Genomic DNA, 19,302 nt, shown 5'->3' with positions numbered 1-19,302 from the left:
AATAAGAAAAAGTGACATGAAATAAAAACCCAACTAAATACCTCTCCAACACGTACACACAGACTCTCATATACTGAATCCCTAGGTCTACTTATCCTACAAATGAACAAAAAATTGAACTTGGGCTCTTCATATCTTTAAATTCACTATCCTAATAAAAATTGCACATTCTTATGCAATATACATAAAAAGAAAAGAAAAGACACTTCTGCACATGTACGGGGCTTCAAAATTCGTGAAAAGCTCAGGTTCACTTAGAAAATTTCAGCTTCCATGTATCACCAGGAACCTCAGCAATGGAATAATTTTCCTTACATATTCTTGTGACTCAGAAAATACAAGAAGTCATCAAAATGTCAGAACAAACTTCAAAACAAAATCATTTTTCTGAAGAACATAATTTAATTTGAACCCCGAGAGCAGTTATCCATTTTAGTTTCTGCGCTTATAGGCGGTGACCTGTATGCCAAGATCATTCTGCTGATTAAATCGCAGAGACTTTCTGCTTTTACATGAAGATTCTTCTAGCTTGGAGAGAAGGTTCTGGTTCAGGGGTGACCTAGTTTCATGCTGCGGAATGTGTCGCCTCCAGCAAGATTAGTCTTTTTAATTTTTTTTTCTCTCCTGTTACAGTGTTTTTCACTTTAGAGTTGCTCTTTTTTATTCTTATAATTAAAAAGTCTGGCTTCAAAATGAGAGGCATACAAGTTATGTGGTGATATTTTAAAATGCCTGGTGTACCGCAATTAAAAAGCAGTTAAAATATGTGTCTTGCTTTTCTCTTTTTAGAGTTTCCAAACTAGTTATTACTGTTTTAATTTTGCCAACTACTCAGAAGAATTCCCAGGGAACCCCTAATTCTGTAGGCTCTCTTTTTAATATGTAAGCAGCCCAGGGTTAGTAAGATACAAATTTGTTTTTAACTGTGCTTCATTAAACTGGCAACACGGAAGGCTTTCTAACCTGAAGGCAGGGCAAGAACATTGGATTTCAGATTTTACAATTTCACAGACCGGCAAAATTTCAAAAGGATATTCTGGGGGACATTTCCCAACTTAATTTTGAGAAGCAAAGAGATTTAAAAAGAACAAACCTGATTGAAAAAGTCGACCAAACCAATATATATATACTATGTCATCATTTCACAAAAAGCAGTTCGTTTTTAACACAAGGAAGGAGGCAGGAAAGAAAAGGAGGAAAAAATGAAAGAAAGGAGGAAGGGAGGAAGAAAAAGGGACAGAACAAGAGAGGAAGAAAGAAAAGAAGGAAAGGAGAGACACTTTAATTGAATAAGTCAAATCTGATGAAAAACTAGTATTCTTTTTTAATGGATCTGTTTCACCATCAATGGAATGGATTTGCACTGAGAAACCACTCACTAAGAGCTCTATTAACAATGTAATTTCATTTTTGTTTTGCTTCTGAGAAGAGACTGTGATCTGAAGACGTAGCTGATAAGCTCTTTACTATTAGTTACTAGTCTCCGTAGATTCTTTCCTTGGCTTTGCCACTATTTAGAGTGTGATCATGAGCAAGTCGTTCAACTGTCAGAGGCTTAATTCTATAGAATGCTGCATGGTGGTCAGAATCCATGTTCCATTTACCCTTGAAGAATGTTCTAAGCAATCACTGATTTCAAGAAGTATTTGCTAGTGACCTAAACAACTGACTATGGGTATGTTAAAATGCTCTGAAATCTATTCATGTTGATCAGATTTGGGGAAAGTGTGGCTGGTTAAGGGGGACGTTTGGGTTTATTTTCAACACTGTTATAGGCAGAAAGAAGAGCTGGCATGAAGCCCGTGATGTAGTATACATTAGCACACCTTCGGGAAACCGTAAGGAGTTTGGCTTGGCTAGAGTGTAGGGCTGGGGTCTGAGAGAAAGCTGGAGAGTAAGTGTGGGCAGAACACAAAAGGGCTACAGAGGAACGATCTGGTTTTCTGGGGAGAGTGAAGAACCACCGCAGGTTTTTGAAGCAGGAGGCAGTTGACCAGATGTACAAGGATCAAAGACTAGGAGGCTTGCATCACACCAGTCCCAGGTTAGCTCCAAATCCCCACCCCGGGATCATGAGTGCTGGCTGCTTCCTTGATGCCCAGCAACCGCAAGGAGAAGCTCCCTCACTGACGGAGAACTTCCCCATTCCAGGCACCACGACGAGCACTCACGCAGACGATTTCAATCTTTTAGTAAAAAAGGAAAGATGTGAAGACAGCGAGCTTTGGAGATTCTAAGTACCCATGTATGCATACTTAGAACAGGAGTCCAATGTAGACATCAGGTTCCAGCAGCCCGGTATCTCACCACCAACGGCTGATCAGCTGAGCCAAAGGAGGGGTTTAATAAGCACATGGAATGAGTACACCACGGCTTCCTGACATTGATCAAAATCATTTAGGATCTTTGAAAGCTGGTACCATTTTCGCTCTAGGCAAACTGACTCCCGAACCATTCTAAAGAAGTAAGAGCTGGGGGCGCCTGGGTGGCTCAGTGGGTTAAGCCTCTGCCTTCTGCTTGGGTCATGATTCAAAGGTTCTTGGATCGAGCCGCACATCTGGCTCTCTGCTCAGCAGGGAGTCTGCTCCCTACCCCTCTCTCTGCCTACTTGTGATCTCTGTCTGTCAAATAAATAAGTAAGATAAAATCTTAAAAAAAAAAAAGAAGTAAGAGCTGTACCTTAAAAAACAAGCAAAAAGCCTACTTTCTGGTAACATATACTAAAACATGTCACATTCTTTATTTAATTTCAATATTCTATACTACAGCTTAAACCAAGTGTCTTATTCTTTTCTTGGTAGGAATGAAAAGCATATGGACGCCACTTCTTCAAACAATGCTGGGACGACGCTTGAAGGTCATTAAACTTCCCCTCAATCATTTGCTTCTTCATGCTGCAAATATAAATTCCATTAGTCTTTTCAAACCTAAGTCTATGCAAGGAAAGCAAAAAACAACTCTCTGAAAAATGTATTATGAACACATTAGATGTCCTGTATGTAACTAAAGCCATGCTAATTGATTTCTCAGAACAGTACAGGTCATTTGACAAAATTCGTCAAATAAAACCTGTGTAGGATTTAAACACATTATACAGAGTAACTTTTCTACCACCTTTTCTCTCTTAACCTTTTTTTTTTCTTTATATACTTATCATTCCTTGACAATGTGTTAACCTTCTGATTGTTTATAGCCTGTCCTCCCCACTAGAATACAAGCAACTGAGGGCATGCACTTGGGTCTTATTTACTCTTACATTAGCAGAACTTCAAATAAGGCCAGGCATGTAGTGGGCATTCCATAAATATTTATTGAATTAATAAATGAAAGATTCTTAAATGAATGAACATATTTTCATATGTGGGAGAGTTTGAGTTATACATATGCCCCAAATAAACCGAGAATTCAGTCATCTGAATGTAAGTGGAAATTACTGTGTAAAGAACCCTGACTGATTCACCATACGTGGTGTTTTAATAAAGGGAAGGGGTTACAGTAACATTAACACAGACAGAATAAAAGGCAAAGACTGGGTTGGGCCATGAGGGTCAACAGGCGATTAACAGAGAGGTAAGCAGGCTGTCAGTTCCTATGACAAGGTGAGCACCTGACAGGACGAGGTCTCAACTGAAGGAAAGCTCCAGAGGTATTACTCATTCCGACATTTGAGAGCCAAGGAGCTCCCGTATCACACCTGTTTGGAAGCTCTGCTGAGCCAGGAACCTGGGAAGGTCAGGTTCTGCCCTTGTCTTCTTTGTCTGTGAAGTTGCAGACAGCACTTAAACAGAGGTGCTCTTTCATAAAAGAAGACTTTGGTACCTCTAATCTCGGCAGATAGATAGATAGAATATAGATAGACAGATAGAAAAGTTGTATTATTTGGTTCATCATTTTCCATAGCAGGTGTTCTGATCCTTCTCTGAGGAGCAATGAGGAACTAGAATGAAACCTCCAAAGCTCCTCCTGAAACTGCTCAGCCAATTTCAGGCTAAGCACCTCCTCACCTCCTCCACTAGCAAGGGCAAGGTTAACCCTCACACTCTCTGCTAGCCCTCTTTACCAACCTCAAAGCTTATTTAGCACTCCCTACGCACTTCACGCAGTACTAAGTACTTGGATCAGGGAAATTAAGAGCATCACCCTCTACCCACAGGAGAGCCAGTGCGGAGATAGACATGCCAACACAGGAAAACAAGGGGGACAAGCAAGAGTTAAGAGGCCACGGGAGCTTAAACGCAAGGAGGGGGATTATTTCCTCTTGATTTACCTGAAGATTCATATATTTCACATCGATAGAGAACAGCTGTTCCCCTACTTATTCCAAATCAATGAAATGTTATTACACTTCTGTAGAATGGGTTAATTCTCTTATAAAAGTGAGTTTATGCTGTGTCATTATTTTGCTGCTAATTAGGCTTAATAGGTTTCTATTACTAGGAATAATTAAGGACCCAAATCTACTGTCTATACAAGAAGACTGTATGTCTTTCCTAGAGTCCACTCCACAAGAAATAGAGGCTGTACATAGGTCCATGAAGGAGAACAGTTGTGAGAGTGAAAGAAATTTCTAGAGAAGCTAGTGCACCACTCAGGCCCTAAAAGTTAAATAACTTCAAAATCTTCTAGTTTCTTTTAATTTGAAAATTCTTTAATCCTCAGAATCATCACTTGAATTTAAATACACTATTTCACTTCAATACAGTATGGCTCTTCATTGAAAAGCCTAAATGTAGTACTTAACTTGGCCACAGGAGGGCTTCTAGGTTTTTTTTCTCAATTGTGTGCTCTAGAAATTCAAACATTGAAAGAGCCCTTTCAATGAAAGGGCACACTGGCTGGTGGATGGGTTAGTTGGCATGTTTCCTTAAATGAGATCATCTGAGAATTGAAGTAAAAATATTGCTCCACTGTATTGCCATAGAGACTCATTTGGCACACCAATGCAGGTAACCTTCTGTATAACTGAAGGCTGATTCTGAAGTGCCACAAGAGAAGGTTAATTTCATTTGCACAGTCTGCTATCTCTTGCTCATGGCTCCTTAATTTCTCTCAGTTTCTATCCCTCATCCATAAAAATAAAGAATAGAACACCTGCCTAACAAGCTTCACCTGTGCCTGGTATATGGCATTAACAATCAGGGGTAATTTTAATTGTTGTTTTTATCAACACATGTCCTTAAAGGATTCTGAAAGACACTTGTTTTGTGACATAACCTTTCAATACAGGCGATTATATAGTTGCTAGTATTTCAGCCTTGAAAATAAGTTACAGGTCCAAATTAGTAGAGTGGTTATAAAAACACATTAAATAAACAATTCAGATATCTGCTTTAATATAATAGATATGCCACTGGCACTGGTTATGAATCAAATTATTACAAGTCCAATCATTAAAAATTCAGTAGTGGTAGGGTTATTTTTGATAACTCACCGTACATCTCTCTGCAACCCCAACTCACCATTTTATTATATTATATTATATAAACTATATTATATACATATATAATATAAATTATATAAATTCATTATATTATATAAACTTCTATTTTCTAGGCGTATCTATTTATGTGGCCAACCTTGTCATTGTTTCTCCCTCATTTTCTCATCTTTAAGGAATATTGTGTTTATATGCTAAACTATTTTCTGAAGGCAAAATACTGTTTTGTTTTGTTTGTTTGTTTGTTTGTTTTTCCTCAGCCAGTTAATAAGTTGGAAAAGCAGTAGAAGGTGATGGACACGTTGAAGGGTGTGAGGAAAGAACACTGGGAAAACAGAGAGACAGTTGTACAAACTTTATGGACTTTTCTAGTTAACTGATTTTTGGAAACATGCTATTTTAAGCTTTAAAAATGGAAATATGAACCTGTTTACCCTTCTATCAGTTCTTATTATTTGACTATAAATAACCTCAAAGACACCATGCCTACCATCTCTTGAAAAATAACACTCGAACATTTTCATCAGGAAAGAGGACACCGGAGAGTAGATGCAGGACGAGAACATAAAATGGCAGAATAGGAAAGCATGGTTTTAGTCACCACATCCTGAAATAGTGCTAGACCTACATGGACGCATGTCTTCAGACCTGAAGGCTACAACGGAACCCAAAGACACTGGAACATGGCTTGACAAAGTCACAGAGAAAACTGATGTGGAAGTCAGAATTAGGAATCCGGCCTCCTGAGTGTGATCTCTAGATAAGAACACTAAAATAGCGGAGACAACATTTTCAAACATCCCATACTCCGTTGGAGAGGTGGATTCCTCATTTTATTTGCTATAAATGTATGCCCTTTGATGTAACTTTGGTTAACCCATGAAGCCATGAACTTTAAAGGCTTTTGGATATGACCAAATCTCTCTAAAATGAAGTTATAAGCAAAGCAAAGCCTCCCTCTCCTCTTTCCGGGTAGATTTATCTCCCCCATGCAAATAAAGCAGCATTATGCCTACACGACTCCACCCAGATTTTACTATTTTCTTAGCTGATGGGTTCCACATGGCATTCAATCCCTCCAAAGCAAAGTGACGTGCAAGGGCAGTGCACACCTGCACAGCTACCCACCCTCCCTCAGCCTCTATTTTCTTAGTGGTTTTGGTAGTCATGGAGGCACATCAACCACTGTCTCAATACCCTGACAGAACACCGTGAGAGACTTGAGACCCAGAGGAAACATGAAAAGAACAAACACAAATAAACAAGAAGCGGCGCTGGCTGTGGGGGCCAAAACTGAAAGTAGGTAGCATGTCAGCTCACACGCTGGAGAGCCAAAGACACACATGACTAACTCCCCTCAGGCCAGGACAGGGCCGGTCCCCAAGCCTGCTCCCTTATTTAACTTTGTGGAAGGTTTTCAGCGCTCTTCCATCTCCATGTTCAAACCGCATGAGAAAATGACTGCATCAACCCGCAGAAAGATATACGCATCCTATAAGCAAGGGGGCATGGAACTGCAGATCCCCACATTCACAGGGCTGTTCAGACAGACGGTACCTGTCCAAAGGTATCAAATGTCTGGTGCTCACCAATAGTGTAGAACCTCTTCAGCTCACTCCTCCGAGAAGGATGCTTCTGGGTATTGGTCGCATTGTTCTGCTCCTCTTCAATGATGGGCGTCTTGGGTGTGGGGGGCTTACTGGCTTGTGGCGTCTGCTTTCCTGCAGCAGCCAGAGGGTTGAACCCTGGAGCGGTAATATCCACCGATTGGGACTTTTTCTTCAACCTACAGGTAAAGAATACCAGATGCTGTGGTTACTCGCTCAAGAGACACTTGTTTCAATTTCATCGTAATTTTTTTTTCAACAACGGAGTTAATATTTGGCCCTTAAATAGAACAAAGTTTATTCAGAAATTATAGACCTTCTCTACAGTATCTTAAATTCTTCAAATATCTGTGAAATATGTTTCTAGTTGGGGGAAAAAAATCTGCCTAATCATTTTAACAGATTTTGTTAAAAGAATGTAAGACGATAAAGGATTTTTATTTTTCTAACAGCAACTAAAATGTCATGTCAGACAAAGACAATGTATTTGGCTACAGCTTTTAGTTCCAAAAGGAGTATATTTAATGCTATAGTAAAACACTAGTTAGAAATAAATAATTGCAACCCAGAAGGAAATAATGAAATGATTATTTGGGTAACTAGAGGATGCCAGGGCTTCTCTCTTTAATCTATAATAGCATCTTAGCTGTAAAAATTATAGAGTTCACATTATTTCTCCAGACATTCTCATGGATTGCTCACTCCTATGTTTTAGAGAGCTGACATGAGAACTCACATGGAAAGCAGAGGGCTCTCCATAAAATTTTCCCCCTTCATGCATAGAGAATGTTTCTCTTGGTGTAAACATTACTGATAAATGATATGAGATAAATATAAATATGTCAAGCTACACAACTTTGTATTTGTAATCATAACTGAACCTTAAGCCCAATCTACTCTTGGCTCATGGTACTTCTAGAAGCTAGCACTAAGTGTCATTTTTCAAGTCTAGATTCCACATAGAAAACAAGTTGGTAGTTTTCTTTATCAAATATAGCAGCCACTTTGGAAAACAGTGTGGAGATTCCTCAAAAAATTAAAAACAGAGCTACCCTACGACCCTGCAATTGGCACTACTGGGTATTTACTCCAAAGACACAGATGCAGCAAAAAGAAGGGCCATATGTACCCCAATGTTCATAGCAGCAATGGCCACGGTCACCAAACTGTGGAAAGAACCAAGATGCCCTTCAACGGACAAATGGATAAAGAAGATATGGTCTATATACACAATGGAATATTACACAGTCACCAGAAAGGATGAACACCCACCCAACTTTTGTGTCAACATGCATGGGACTGGAAGAGATTATGCTGAGTTAAATAAGTCAAGCAGAGAGAGTCAATTATCATATGGTTTCACACTTACTTGTGGAGCATAAGGAATAACATGGAGGACATTAGGAGAAGTAAAGGAAAAGTGAACTGTGGTAAATCGGAGGGGCAGACAAACCATGAGAGACTGTGGACTCTGAGAAACAAAGAGTTTTGGAGGAGAGGGGGTAGGAGATGGGTGAGCCTGGTGGTGGGTATTAAGGAGGGCACTTATTGCATGGAGCACTGGGTGTGGCACATAAACAATGAATCTCAGAACAGTGAAAAAAAAGATACAGCAATCATACTTGAAAATTGCAATTTCCTACGTTTTGCACGTTTATACCTCCAGACTCTATTTAGGCTTTTCCAGTACATTCTTCTATATTCTGTCCCACTGTCAGGTCCTGCTCATGTTTCTAGACTCAGATGAAAAATGGTCTCCTCCGGCACTACAGCGTAGTGTTTTAAGACCATTGACATTGGAGTCGGAAAATTTAGGCTTGGGTTGCCAAGGTGGCTCAGTCGGTTAAGTGTCTGCCTTTAGCTCAGGTCATAATCCCAGGGTCCTGGGGTCAAGCCCTGCATCAGGTTACTTGCTCAGCAGGGAATCTGCTTCTCCCTTTACCCCTCCTCTTGCTCAAGATCTCTCTCTCTCTTTTTCTCTCTCTCACATAAACAAATAAAAATCTTTAAAAAAAAAAAAAAAAAGAAAATCAAGGTTCAAACTCCATGTCTATCACTGAAGCTTTGAAACCTCAGACATATTATTTAACCATCTGGAGACAGAAAAGCAACAAAACAGTAAGGATATGAAGCTTCTGTCACCCAATTATTGTTATTTTATAGGGGACTGTTACCTGAAGGATAAAAATTAACACTTTAAAGAAAGAATAGCTACGGCTTGATGTCAGATTGATAACAAGGGAGGAGAAGGAAGAGGTAGAAGAAAGGGGATTCCAACGTTTCTGGTATAGGAGATAGAGTGGATTAAGATTTATTATGGGAGAATGAAGGACTCCTAGAATATGCTCCTCCAGGAGCACAGTTCCACAGAATCACAAAGTTTTTAGAATACAAGCAGGGTTGCATAACAGATTTGTAGTAAAAAATTTAGATTTGGGATTATCTTGTTGATTATTAAAAATGTTGACTAATTTTCATTGAATATAAAAGCAGATGTTGGCAGAGGGGGATTGGGGAGGGAAGAGGGAGGAGAACAAGGCTGAGTGGGAGAACAGGATGGGGCAAGAAGACTGCCAAGGACCTTCAGATATGAAGCATCTACAAGTAGACACAATTCATGCAGCAACTGGTAAAATTATTAAGTTTTTGTGTGGGAATCAGGGCCGGACCGCAAGACATTGTTTACAAATAATAACTTACATATAGTCGTAGAGACACCCTGGCAAGAGTCAAAGATCATACGACTGACAATGTGTATCTGGGGCACCTGGTAGCACAGTCAGTTGAGTGTCTGACTCTTGGTTTTGGTTCAGGTCATGATTTTGGGGTTGTGAGACTGAGCCCGGCGTCAGGCTCCACACTCCGTGCGGAGTCTGCTTAGATTTCTCTCTCCTTCCTTTGCCTCTCCCCACTTCTCCAAAATACATTTATTTTTATTTTTTTTTAATATTTAATTTATTTACTTGACAGAGAGAGATCACAAGTAGACAGAGAGGCAGGCAGAGAGAGAGGTGGAAGCAGGCTCCCTGCTGAGCAGAGAGCACCATGCGGGGCTTGATCCCAGAACACTGGGATCATGACCTGAGCCGAAAGCAGAGGCTTAACCCACTGAGCCACCCAGGAGTCCCTCCAAAATACATTTTTTAAGAAATGTGTATCTTATTGCTAGACCACACCATCTGTGGCACACTGTGAATTAACATAGTTATCAAACTATATATTTACTTTTTCCTTTTATAATTTTGAGAAAAATTTAAACTACAGAAATACTGTTATTTAACCATTAAAATTATTTTTGTTGTATTTCTTTCATTAATATTTGTATACATCTTTTATCTTATAAAGAATAGTTATATTGAAAATAAATGGCATCCTCTGGGCAGCTTCCCATGATATAGACCTTGGTATCTTATATCATTCCACAGAGGGGATTATTCATTATTAACTCTAAGCTTCTATTTAATTGAATTTATTAGAGCAAAAGCTTTTTTAAAGGAATAAAAGTATCAATTAGTAAAAGATTCATTAATGAAAGCAGTATTTACTACGCTTTAGCAGTTTCACCATCACCCATATGATTTTAGCCATACCCACATATCACCTACTTAGTATTCATGAAAATTGAACTACTTTCTCCAAATTGCAAACAAATATGTTAAAAAGTGCTCAACAGCATTAGTCATGAGAATCACAAATTAGGACCAAATTGAACTCATAGCACACCCACCAGAATGGCTAAGGTGAAAGACATGACATTAATTGTGGAGGTAAGGAGCTATTGGAATTCGCCAACACCTGATGGTAGGTTTGCAAATTGGTGCGACCACTTTGGACAAATGTCTGGCAATATCTGCTTAGCTGAAGGCATGCATCTTTCTACTCACCAATTCTATTCCTAGGATATATCCTACACAATATGTTCACCCAAAGACACAGTCACAAACGTTCATAGAGGCACTATTTTTAACACCCTAATATCCAACACAACCCAAATGTTTACTAATAGTAGAAAAGGGCAAATGCATTGTGATAATAGTTGTATAATGAAACTTGTATAGCAATGGAAATGGATGAGCTACAACTACTTGCAACAGCAAGGAATGTTTTCACAAAAATGATGCTGGGAAAAAGCAGTCCGGTACCAAAGAACTCATACTGTGTGATTCCATTAATATAAAGTTCAAATAGAAGAAAACCCACCTCTGATGTTAAAAGTGTGGGTAGGATAACTGCTGAGAGTTATAATATTGATGGAGACATGAAGGAGTTTGTAGGATTTTAGCAATGTTTTGTTTCCTGTTCTGGGTACTGGGACGTATTTACTTTGTGAAAAATCTAATAATCTATGATTTTTGCAGATCTTCTGCACATATGTGATACTACCCATATGAAACTGACCAACTTTTCAACTTCCTCATTTACAATGAAGATTACTTACCACAAAAAGTGACAGTAAAAAGAAACAGAATGACAATATTGTCCTTTAGCCTCCCAAAGATGACCAAAGTAGAGTGAATCTAAGGAAGGATCCTTTCATTTAATAGTATTTTATTTTATTTAATATTTTATTTGTTTATTTGACAGAGATCACAAGTAGGCAGAGAGGCAGGCGGGGGGGGGGGGGGGGGGAAGCAGGCTCCCTGCTGAGCAGAGAGCCGGACGTGGGGCTTGATCCCAGGACCCTGAGACCATGTTCTGAGCCAAAGACAGAGGCTTTAACCCCCTGAGCCACCCAGGCGCCCCTCATTTAATAGTATTTTTAAAAAGAATCACTCTGGCTGCTCTGCTGAAGTTTGATTGAAGGCTGCATCTCAAAGATAAGGTGAGCAAGCCGCATGGAATGTCTTCAAGGAGTAGCTAGCAAAAATCACCTGGTGTACCATGGAGATATGGATTTACTTTGCACAGGGTTATCTACTTTTTTTAATGCCTTAGTTTTCCCAATAACACCATTCTTGTCCTAGTCTGGAGTTTGTAGGCTGGAGCTGAATATTACAGTAGTACTACACATAACTAAGAAAGGCATCAAAATTAGTAAGAGTAAGTTAAGAAATACGTTGCAGATCATTAAGGCAACAAAGTTAATTTGTCCCAATATGGGTTCCCAGAAAAGCATACTTAGACACACTAAGACTAGAAATATCATATCGAACCTTATAAATTCTATGAAGTCACCCATATTTGACCATTTTCACTAACAGAAATGTCAATTTTTTTGGGTAAAATAGGTAAAGGGGTTAAGAGGTACAAACTTCTAGTTATAAGTGAGCCAGTAGATGAAAAATACAGCATAGGGAATATATAGTCAATTGTGTTGTAATCATGTTGTATGGTGACAGATGGTGACTTCCCTTGTCATGGTGAGCACTGGGTAACATACAGAATTATTAGGCATCTAAAAATTATATAACAGTGTACATCAAATATACTATTAAAAGCTATATTTTTAATATAAAGTTTCTATAGCTCATCTCATCAACTTTATTTCAAAATTAAATTTGAATTTTACTCCAAAGCAAGCTTTTTGGGGGAAGGAAGCTCAGGGGAGTCAGAATTTAAGAAAAAGGTATTAAATTTTATAGAAAGAGAGCCAGTTGTACTCTAGTTCTCAGAAAAGATTATTTTCAAAATATAAGTGTAACAACTTTTATCTGAGATTCATACAGACTATTTTTATCACCAGAAACTGTTTCAGAATTGATCACTTACCCAATTAAAGTCTCATATTGTAGCATGGCAGCAATGACAGCTTAGATTGGAGATGGTGCTAGCTACAACGGATGAAGTTCTATGTCACTTAAAAATGTCTCCATGTCCCACAAGTCCTTTTCAAGTAGCCTCTTTGGAAAAAGTAAGTAATTGTGGGCTCCAAAGGCCACAGGCAAGCAGAAAATAGCCCTAAGGCATTTTCCCTGTCCCTTTTGTCCTTCCTCACCAGATAGTCTTCTCAATCAACACTTGAAGGGTGTTAATGTTTTCATTGTTGTTGCTGGAGTCTGGAACACTGCCAGTAACTTGAGTAGCTTCCCTGACTTGTCTAAGAAAATACTTCCCTGTTGCAGGTTTTTAGAAAGCAGAACTGTGTGGGTAACTGAATTACCCCTTTAAAGATCCTAAAAATGACTACTGTGATTGGCAAGGAAACGTGTAAACTGCTACCTTCAATTTCCAAATTTCACAAAGGGAACTCTTTCTCGATGTTTAACAATGTTCTTAATTAAATATGTTAAACAAATGTGAATAGCATAATGGAATATGGAGGTGTACTAGAGATAAAATACTCATTGATATTAAGTGAAACATTACAAACAGAGACAAAAATAATCTCTTCATTGGCACCAAAAGAATCTTGGTTTAATGTGCTTTGCATTTCCAAAGGAAAATGGGGCCGACATCTTGGATGGAGAAAAGGAAAAGAGTGAACGGAGCCATCGCTTTTGCCACTGCCCCACTATGTAGATGATCTAGTGGTTCATCATCTTTGCCCTTTATTCTTCCTCTGTTTTTGAGCAGGAAAGAACTATTCCTTCTCTTCTCCACATGTATTCCAACACCTTTTTTCAGCCTGGTAACAATGTAGGACACTTTTGAGACTCCGTTTTCTCATCTATAAAATGGGGATAAACCATACCCAGCTGGGTTCTACAGATTATATAAACATCCTCTGTGAAAGTGCCTAGCATAGCACTCACACGGGATATTCTCAGTAAATGGGGGTTCCAACCTCTTTGTAAAAGGATGTAAGGGAGGATATAATTTTGTTCTTCAAACTTCCAAGGGATGCTGTAGAAGAATTAGAACAGTTTCTCAGGATCCTTCACTGCTGCGCTACTAAGGGGCTATGCTGCATTTTGTAAGGGGGGGGGGGGTCTCACCTTTTCTGCTGTGTGGATTTGGGGGAAGGAACAGAGAATAAAAGTTAAGCTACATGGGAGTCTTTTGTGTGGTGTACAATGTGGTATCTCTCCTGTGAGTCCCCAGATCTGGAAAACAACTGAATCCATCAAATAGTTTGCTTGAGCGCATACATTTTTTAAATCTTTATGAGCTGAATTAAAATAGCAAACTTGTAAGCAGAGGTAAAGACCAGAGAACCATGGGAAGGACAAAAACTTGAAAGAAAGTAAAAGGAGGGCTTTGCCTTCCCCACTTTGTAAAAACAGAATTCATGTTCATTTCAACTAGTTCTTCAAGAGCAAGAAAAGCCCTATAAGTCAATGATGAAATGAAGTCATAGGAGCTAAAGGAAAAAATAAGTGGCAGAAAACTTCCAATACCAACCAGTTTAAATGGGATTATCCTCATAATAATCAAGTAAATTTCCTTCTTACATAATTTATTTCTACTTTACTAGAAACATGAGAAACCTTCCATGTATTTTCCAAATCACTGAGTAGAATGCATGCATCTTTGCTTAAATGAGTTAATGGACACCCCAAACATCAGGGTTTGTGCCAACAGCAACTAAATATGGCTTTACGTTGCCAACTATAGAGGACTGCTCTCAAAGATCTGGGTTGGTTGTCTATTTCAATATCTTTGCCCATGGAGACAGCTTCTCTTAAGCTTCTTTACCTTTGGCCCTTAATTACTATTGTTTATTACTCATCTACTCTTTTGGGCATCCCTTTCCTTTTTCTCCTACATTGTAGGGTTTTCATCTACTATCACTAGCTTTCTATCATTTGCCATTCAAGTTACAGCCAAGCAATGCTTGTCATCTTTCTTTGTCTGCCAGGCTCCACATCTTTTAATAGTTTTGCCATTTTGTCTAAATACCACATGATAGAATTCTACCTTAAGCCTAAACTAAATCCTCCCATGACTTAAATGTGTAAGAAAAAAAAAAAATGGTTTCATTTAGTTTGGGTTCTTCACTGGAATTACACCTTGCATCAAATGGAATTCAAATTGTACCTTTATTAGAACTAACTGGATATGCTCCTGAGTTCTGCAGCTATCTGACAAAAACGAACGCTCTACTATACACCTAGTAAAGTCTTAGGATGCCCTGGGGTATGGTAGCAACAGTTGAGAAAATCCACCATAGTATAATGAGAATATTCCTTAGGTCAGAGGAATTTAAAGTGGTAAAACAATAGAATATGAAAGCCCCATGTGTATGTATTTGACTGTGTGCCTCTAGAATAATAGCAGAGTGGTTAAGACTATGGACATGGGGCCAGATTCCCTCGAATTGAATCCCTAATCTGATATTTACTAGCTTGTAATCTTGGAAAAATTTCTTAACCTCATCTTGCCTTGGCCCTCTCACATGTAAAATGGAGGTATTAATAACCCCTGTGTCATAAAACTGACATAAGCATTAAGCTAACCTTTATAAAACCACTTAAAATACTTAGCGTGTAGTGAGTATTATTATTTGCTTTAAACAAAAACACAAGCCAACATAAATAGTCACTGGATGTTTTTAATATACAGGGCACAGGTCATGTATACATCATTTCATTTACTGTTCACAATTAACCTATGAAGTAGTATCATACTCCTTATTATTAAAGGGGGTAGCTGAGGTTTAGAGAAAGAGACAGGGCTATAAACTAGGGATGCTGGAATCCAACCAGTACATTTTGACCAAAAGGCCACTCTTTGGAATTAGGGGATAGAGATAAATTTCAGCTGTGATATTTCCCAGCCAAGGGACTTTTGGCAAGGACCTGGACTTTCTACACTTCTTATTTTCTTACCCACAATGGTGGTAGTCATGCTATCTGCCCGCTTTACCCAAGAGAGTTGTTGTGGGCAAAAAATGTGTTAAGTCATGTGAAAGCACGTTGCAAAATTTCAAAAATCTACAGGACTGGTACTAGCTATACAAATTCACTCTTTGCCACATTAATCTGTTGTATACTAACAAATGTGCATGTATACACATAATACACGGATGTATGTAAATGGCTGTTGCCCTAAAACCCAACATTTTGTAGTCCTTTCCAGTAATTTCCAGCAAGAAGACCATCTGTGGTTTGCACAACTCACTACTGTTAGCAAAGCTGTCTCCTTGCTTCCTAAAAGAGCTGGTGTAAGGGTATTTTTTTTTTTTTTAAGTAGTAAAGCTGCTGAGAATGCAGATTTGTCCAAGTTGGATACTGTGGCTGCTGCAAAAATCTCAAGTCACTCAAAAACAGCTTTGGAGAGCAAATGCCTAAAAAATTTCACATTTCAAAATTAAGGCCTTTTGTTACTCCTCCTGTACAGTCTGACTAAAAATCAGCAGCTAAAAACAAACCACACACTCAGCAAAAAAACAAACATATTCAGAAGTCCAACTGGAAGAAAATGACAGATTGGAAATCTATGCATTAAACCAAACAAACAAAGAAACAATCCAGCAAGATACAGACTATGCCAATCACAGGCTGCTTTGTAAGTGTTATGCCTATACTATTCTTGGTGGCCCCAACAGAGAAACAAAGCAGAAAATCTCATTAATGTATTATCAGGATTTACACAACACAACCTTTTACAATTCTAAACCAACGCAAAATGTTCCAACAGAAGTATCCTTTGGGAGTGCAAATCGGTATTAGTTAATGGGACACCAAAACTAGGTACCTTGTTATAAAAAGGCATGTTCCTAGCCCTGTTTTCATCCTAAGAAACATATGTTTTCCTATTTGGAAATATGGACAACAGAGAATTCAAGAATTAAGTCACAGGTGCCAAGATATGCAGGAATGGTTTGCTAGAAATTCTCTTCTTAAATGCAACCGAATTCAACTCTGTGAAGGGCAAGGTCAGTGTCTATAACATGAGTTATGTAGAAGCATACATGAATTCATTGCTATTATACCTAATTCTATGCTAAAAATACCAGAAATTAAACCCCAAACCAATATGCCTCTCTAGAATTTAATAAGTCCTGACATAAAAGGTGAATATTTCTTATAGACCTTTCATGAAACAGACATCCAAATTCTCCAGGTTTGCCAGCTGGTTTATTTATACCTGTGTTCACACCAGCTGAGAGCAGAGAAAGAGTAAAAAGCCCTTTCGATGAGGAGTCCTTACCACCAGATTAACTTAATCCCTGTATTCACAGAAATCTCAGTCTGTTCATCAGTTTATTTCTAGGATTTAGCATGGTTCTTGGCATCTAGTAGGCAATAAGTAAATAGATTATGGGATGAATGAATGGTCTCACTGTGGGGAAAAACCACAAGAAATAATACAAAAAGATAAGCAAGTTCACATATAAAAAAGCTATGAAAATAAAAGAGTAAGACTTTGGACAGTTTGGGAGCAGATACAATGATCAATTTAATTCATTCATTTAAGATAGCCTTCTTCCCACCCCACTATGGGAATGTGCTTTTGAATTTAAAAAAAGGAAATACATTCAAAATCTCCACTATGACCATGTGAACAATATTTCAATTCTTTATTCACTAAACCCAGTCTTACAATTTGTAAGGAAACACTCTGTACTTTGATAAATTGATATCCTTACACAAAACTTTGCAGTGGTGGCATAAAGAAGAAGAAGGAGCAATGACTCTGGAATTGGGTTCAAGTTCAGGATCTATTGCTTTTAAACCTAAAGAAGAAAGTTTTAATTTTATTGACTAGAAATATCTACTTAATATTTTTGGAACACTCATTAAGAGTTTTGCACATTATCTTTCTACTACGAAATTTCAAAGCACTAAGTTAATAATAGTAACATTTTCACGAGTTTCCTTTTCCACGTACTTTCCAATTATACTACTATATTACAAGCTTTCACCTTGAAATTACACAAATTTCCAATTTATTTCAGTTTTTGCCTTGGAACTTCAAAGCCTTTCAACTGGAAAATCCTGAAAGTACAAACACATTATGCAAATCCAACGATTAGGGCTTGAAGGATTTAGAAGTCAAATTCTTATAAATGTTAAACAGTCCTCTACAATAACTCACAGAGATGAAACTTAATTTTATTACCTTTGATGAAATGATTTGTAACATGCTATTGCCACACTGAATGCATTCTGTTTATTCATTTTAGTAAGAAGAAATCAAAATAAAGAAGACTATCTTAAGACTTAGGCTTCTATCCAACATTGCTGATTAAAGGAATCTATTTTCGACAGGGCCTATTACACACTGTCTGTATAAAACATATGGACTAGCTGATTAAAATGTAGTTTTGCTTACGTACAACATAAGGCAACTCTGAACTTAATCAAGATAGCTTCTGTAGGTAATGATCATCTGGACCAAAGCCCAGTGGTTTACAGTTAAAATGCCAATGTAGCACAACAATCTCCCATTTTAATTTCCCCCAAATGAAGATTCAAGAATCAGGAAATGAACATACAGAAAAATGCAGGTCTTGTGTTTACATATTAATTCAGGATCTTAATGGAAAACAGAACTCTGGTTAATCCATTGCTTCTTTACATCTTTTTTTTTTTTTTTTTTAAGATTTATTTATTTATTTGATAGAGCATGAGCAATCGTGTGGGGCGTAGGAGGCAGTGGGAAACAAAAACTTTAGCAGACTCCCACACTGATCCCTGAGCCCCAGGGCTTGATCTCATGACCCTGGGATCATGACCTGAGGAGAAACCAAGAGCTGGATGCTTAAGTGACTGAGCCACCCAGGGGCCCTCTTTACCTCTTTAAATTTAGATCATCCTTTGACAGATATAAAAAATCCGTAAGTCATCCTAACTGTTTTCAAGTGAAATGATGCTTTATGGTTTTTAAATGTAAGATTGCAGTGTTGATTATATTACTGATTAAAAAGGATTTTTTTGGAAACTGCCCTATTTAGATTCTGATCAGCCGCCCTGGTAGGCATGCTATGTCCTCTTCCCCAATTTGAAAATCACTGCGGTATCTGTTAAAGGTTTCTTCCGTTCAGGTGATAGTAATTTAATACATGAAGACTACATAGGGCCCTCAGTACAACAGAGGTGGATTTTAGACCTTTTTTCAGATAAACATATTATATAACATTTAAAATTACATTAATGAAATCATTGTCTTCTTCCCAATGGTTCCTCAATAAACCTACTTTTACCTTTCCCCACTGTTTTTTTTTTTTTTTTTAAAGATTTTATTAATTTATTTGACAGAGAGAAATCACAAGTAGAGAGGCAGGCAGAGAGAGAGAGAAGCAGACTCCCTGCCGAGCAGAGAGCCCGATGCGGGACTCGATCCCAGGACCCTGAGATCATGACCTGAGCCGAAGGCAGCGGCTTAACCCACTGTGCCACCCAGGGGCCCCTCCTAACTGTTTTAAATCTTTTT

The 19,302-nt window shown here is 38.2% G+C and overlaps 1 protein-coding gene across 6 annotated transcripts in view; it reads right to left on the bottom strand.

Moving 5' to 3' along the window:
* Window positions 1-19,302, bottom strand: part of OXR1 (oxidation resistance 1) — a 439,622-nt gene that overhangs the window by 205,513 nt on the left and 214,807 nt on the right. For all 6 annotated transcript variants that reach the window (XM_059395031.1, XM_059395030.1, XM_059395036.1 and 3 more), the window contains one exon: window positions 7,027-7,223. In XM_059395031.1, the coding sequence (XP_059251014.1) occupies window positions 7,027-7,223 (197 nt within the window). The remainder of the gene's footprint in view (window positions 1-7,026; window positions 7,224-19,302) is intronic.

This window comes from Mustela nigripes, chromosome 3 (assembly GCF_022355385.1).
Source record: "Mustela nigripes isolate SB6536 chromosome 3, MUSNIG.SB6536, whole genome shotgun sequence".
Taxonomy (NCBI): domain Eukaryota; kingdom Metazoa; phylum Chordata; class Mammalia; order Carnivora; family Mustelidae; genus Mustela; species Mustela nigripes.
The sequence above is the reverse complement of the archived record's forward strand: the minus strand, read 5'-3'. Positions and strand labels throughout refer to the sequence as shown.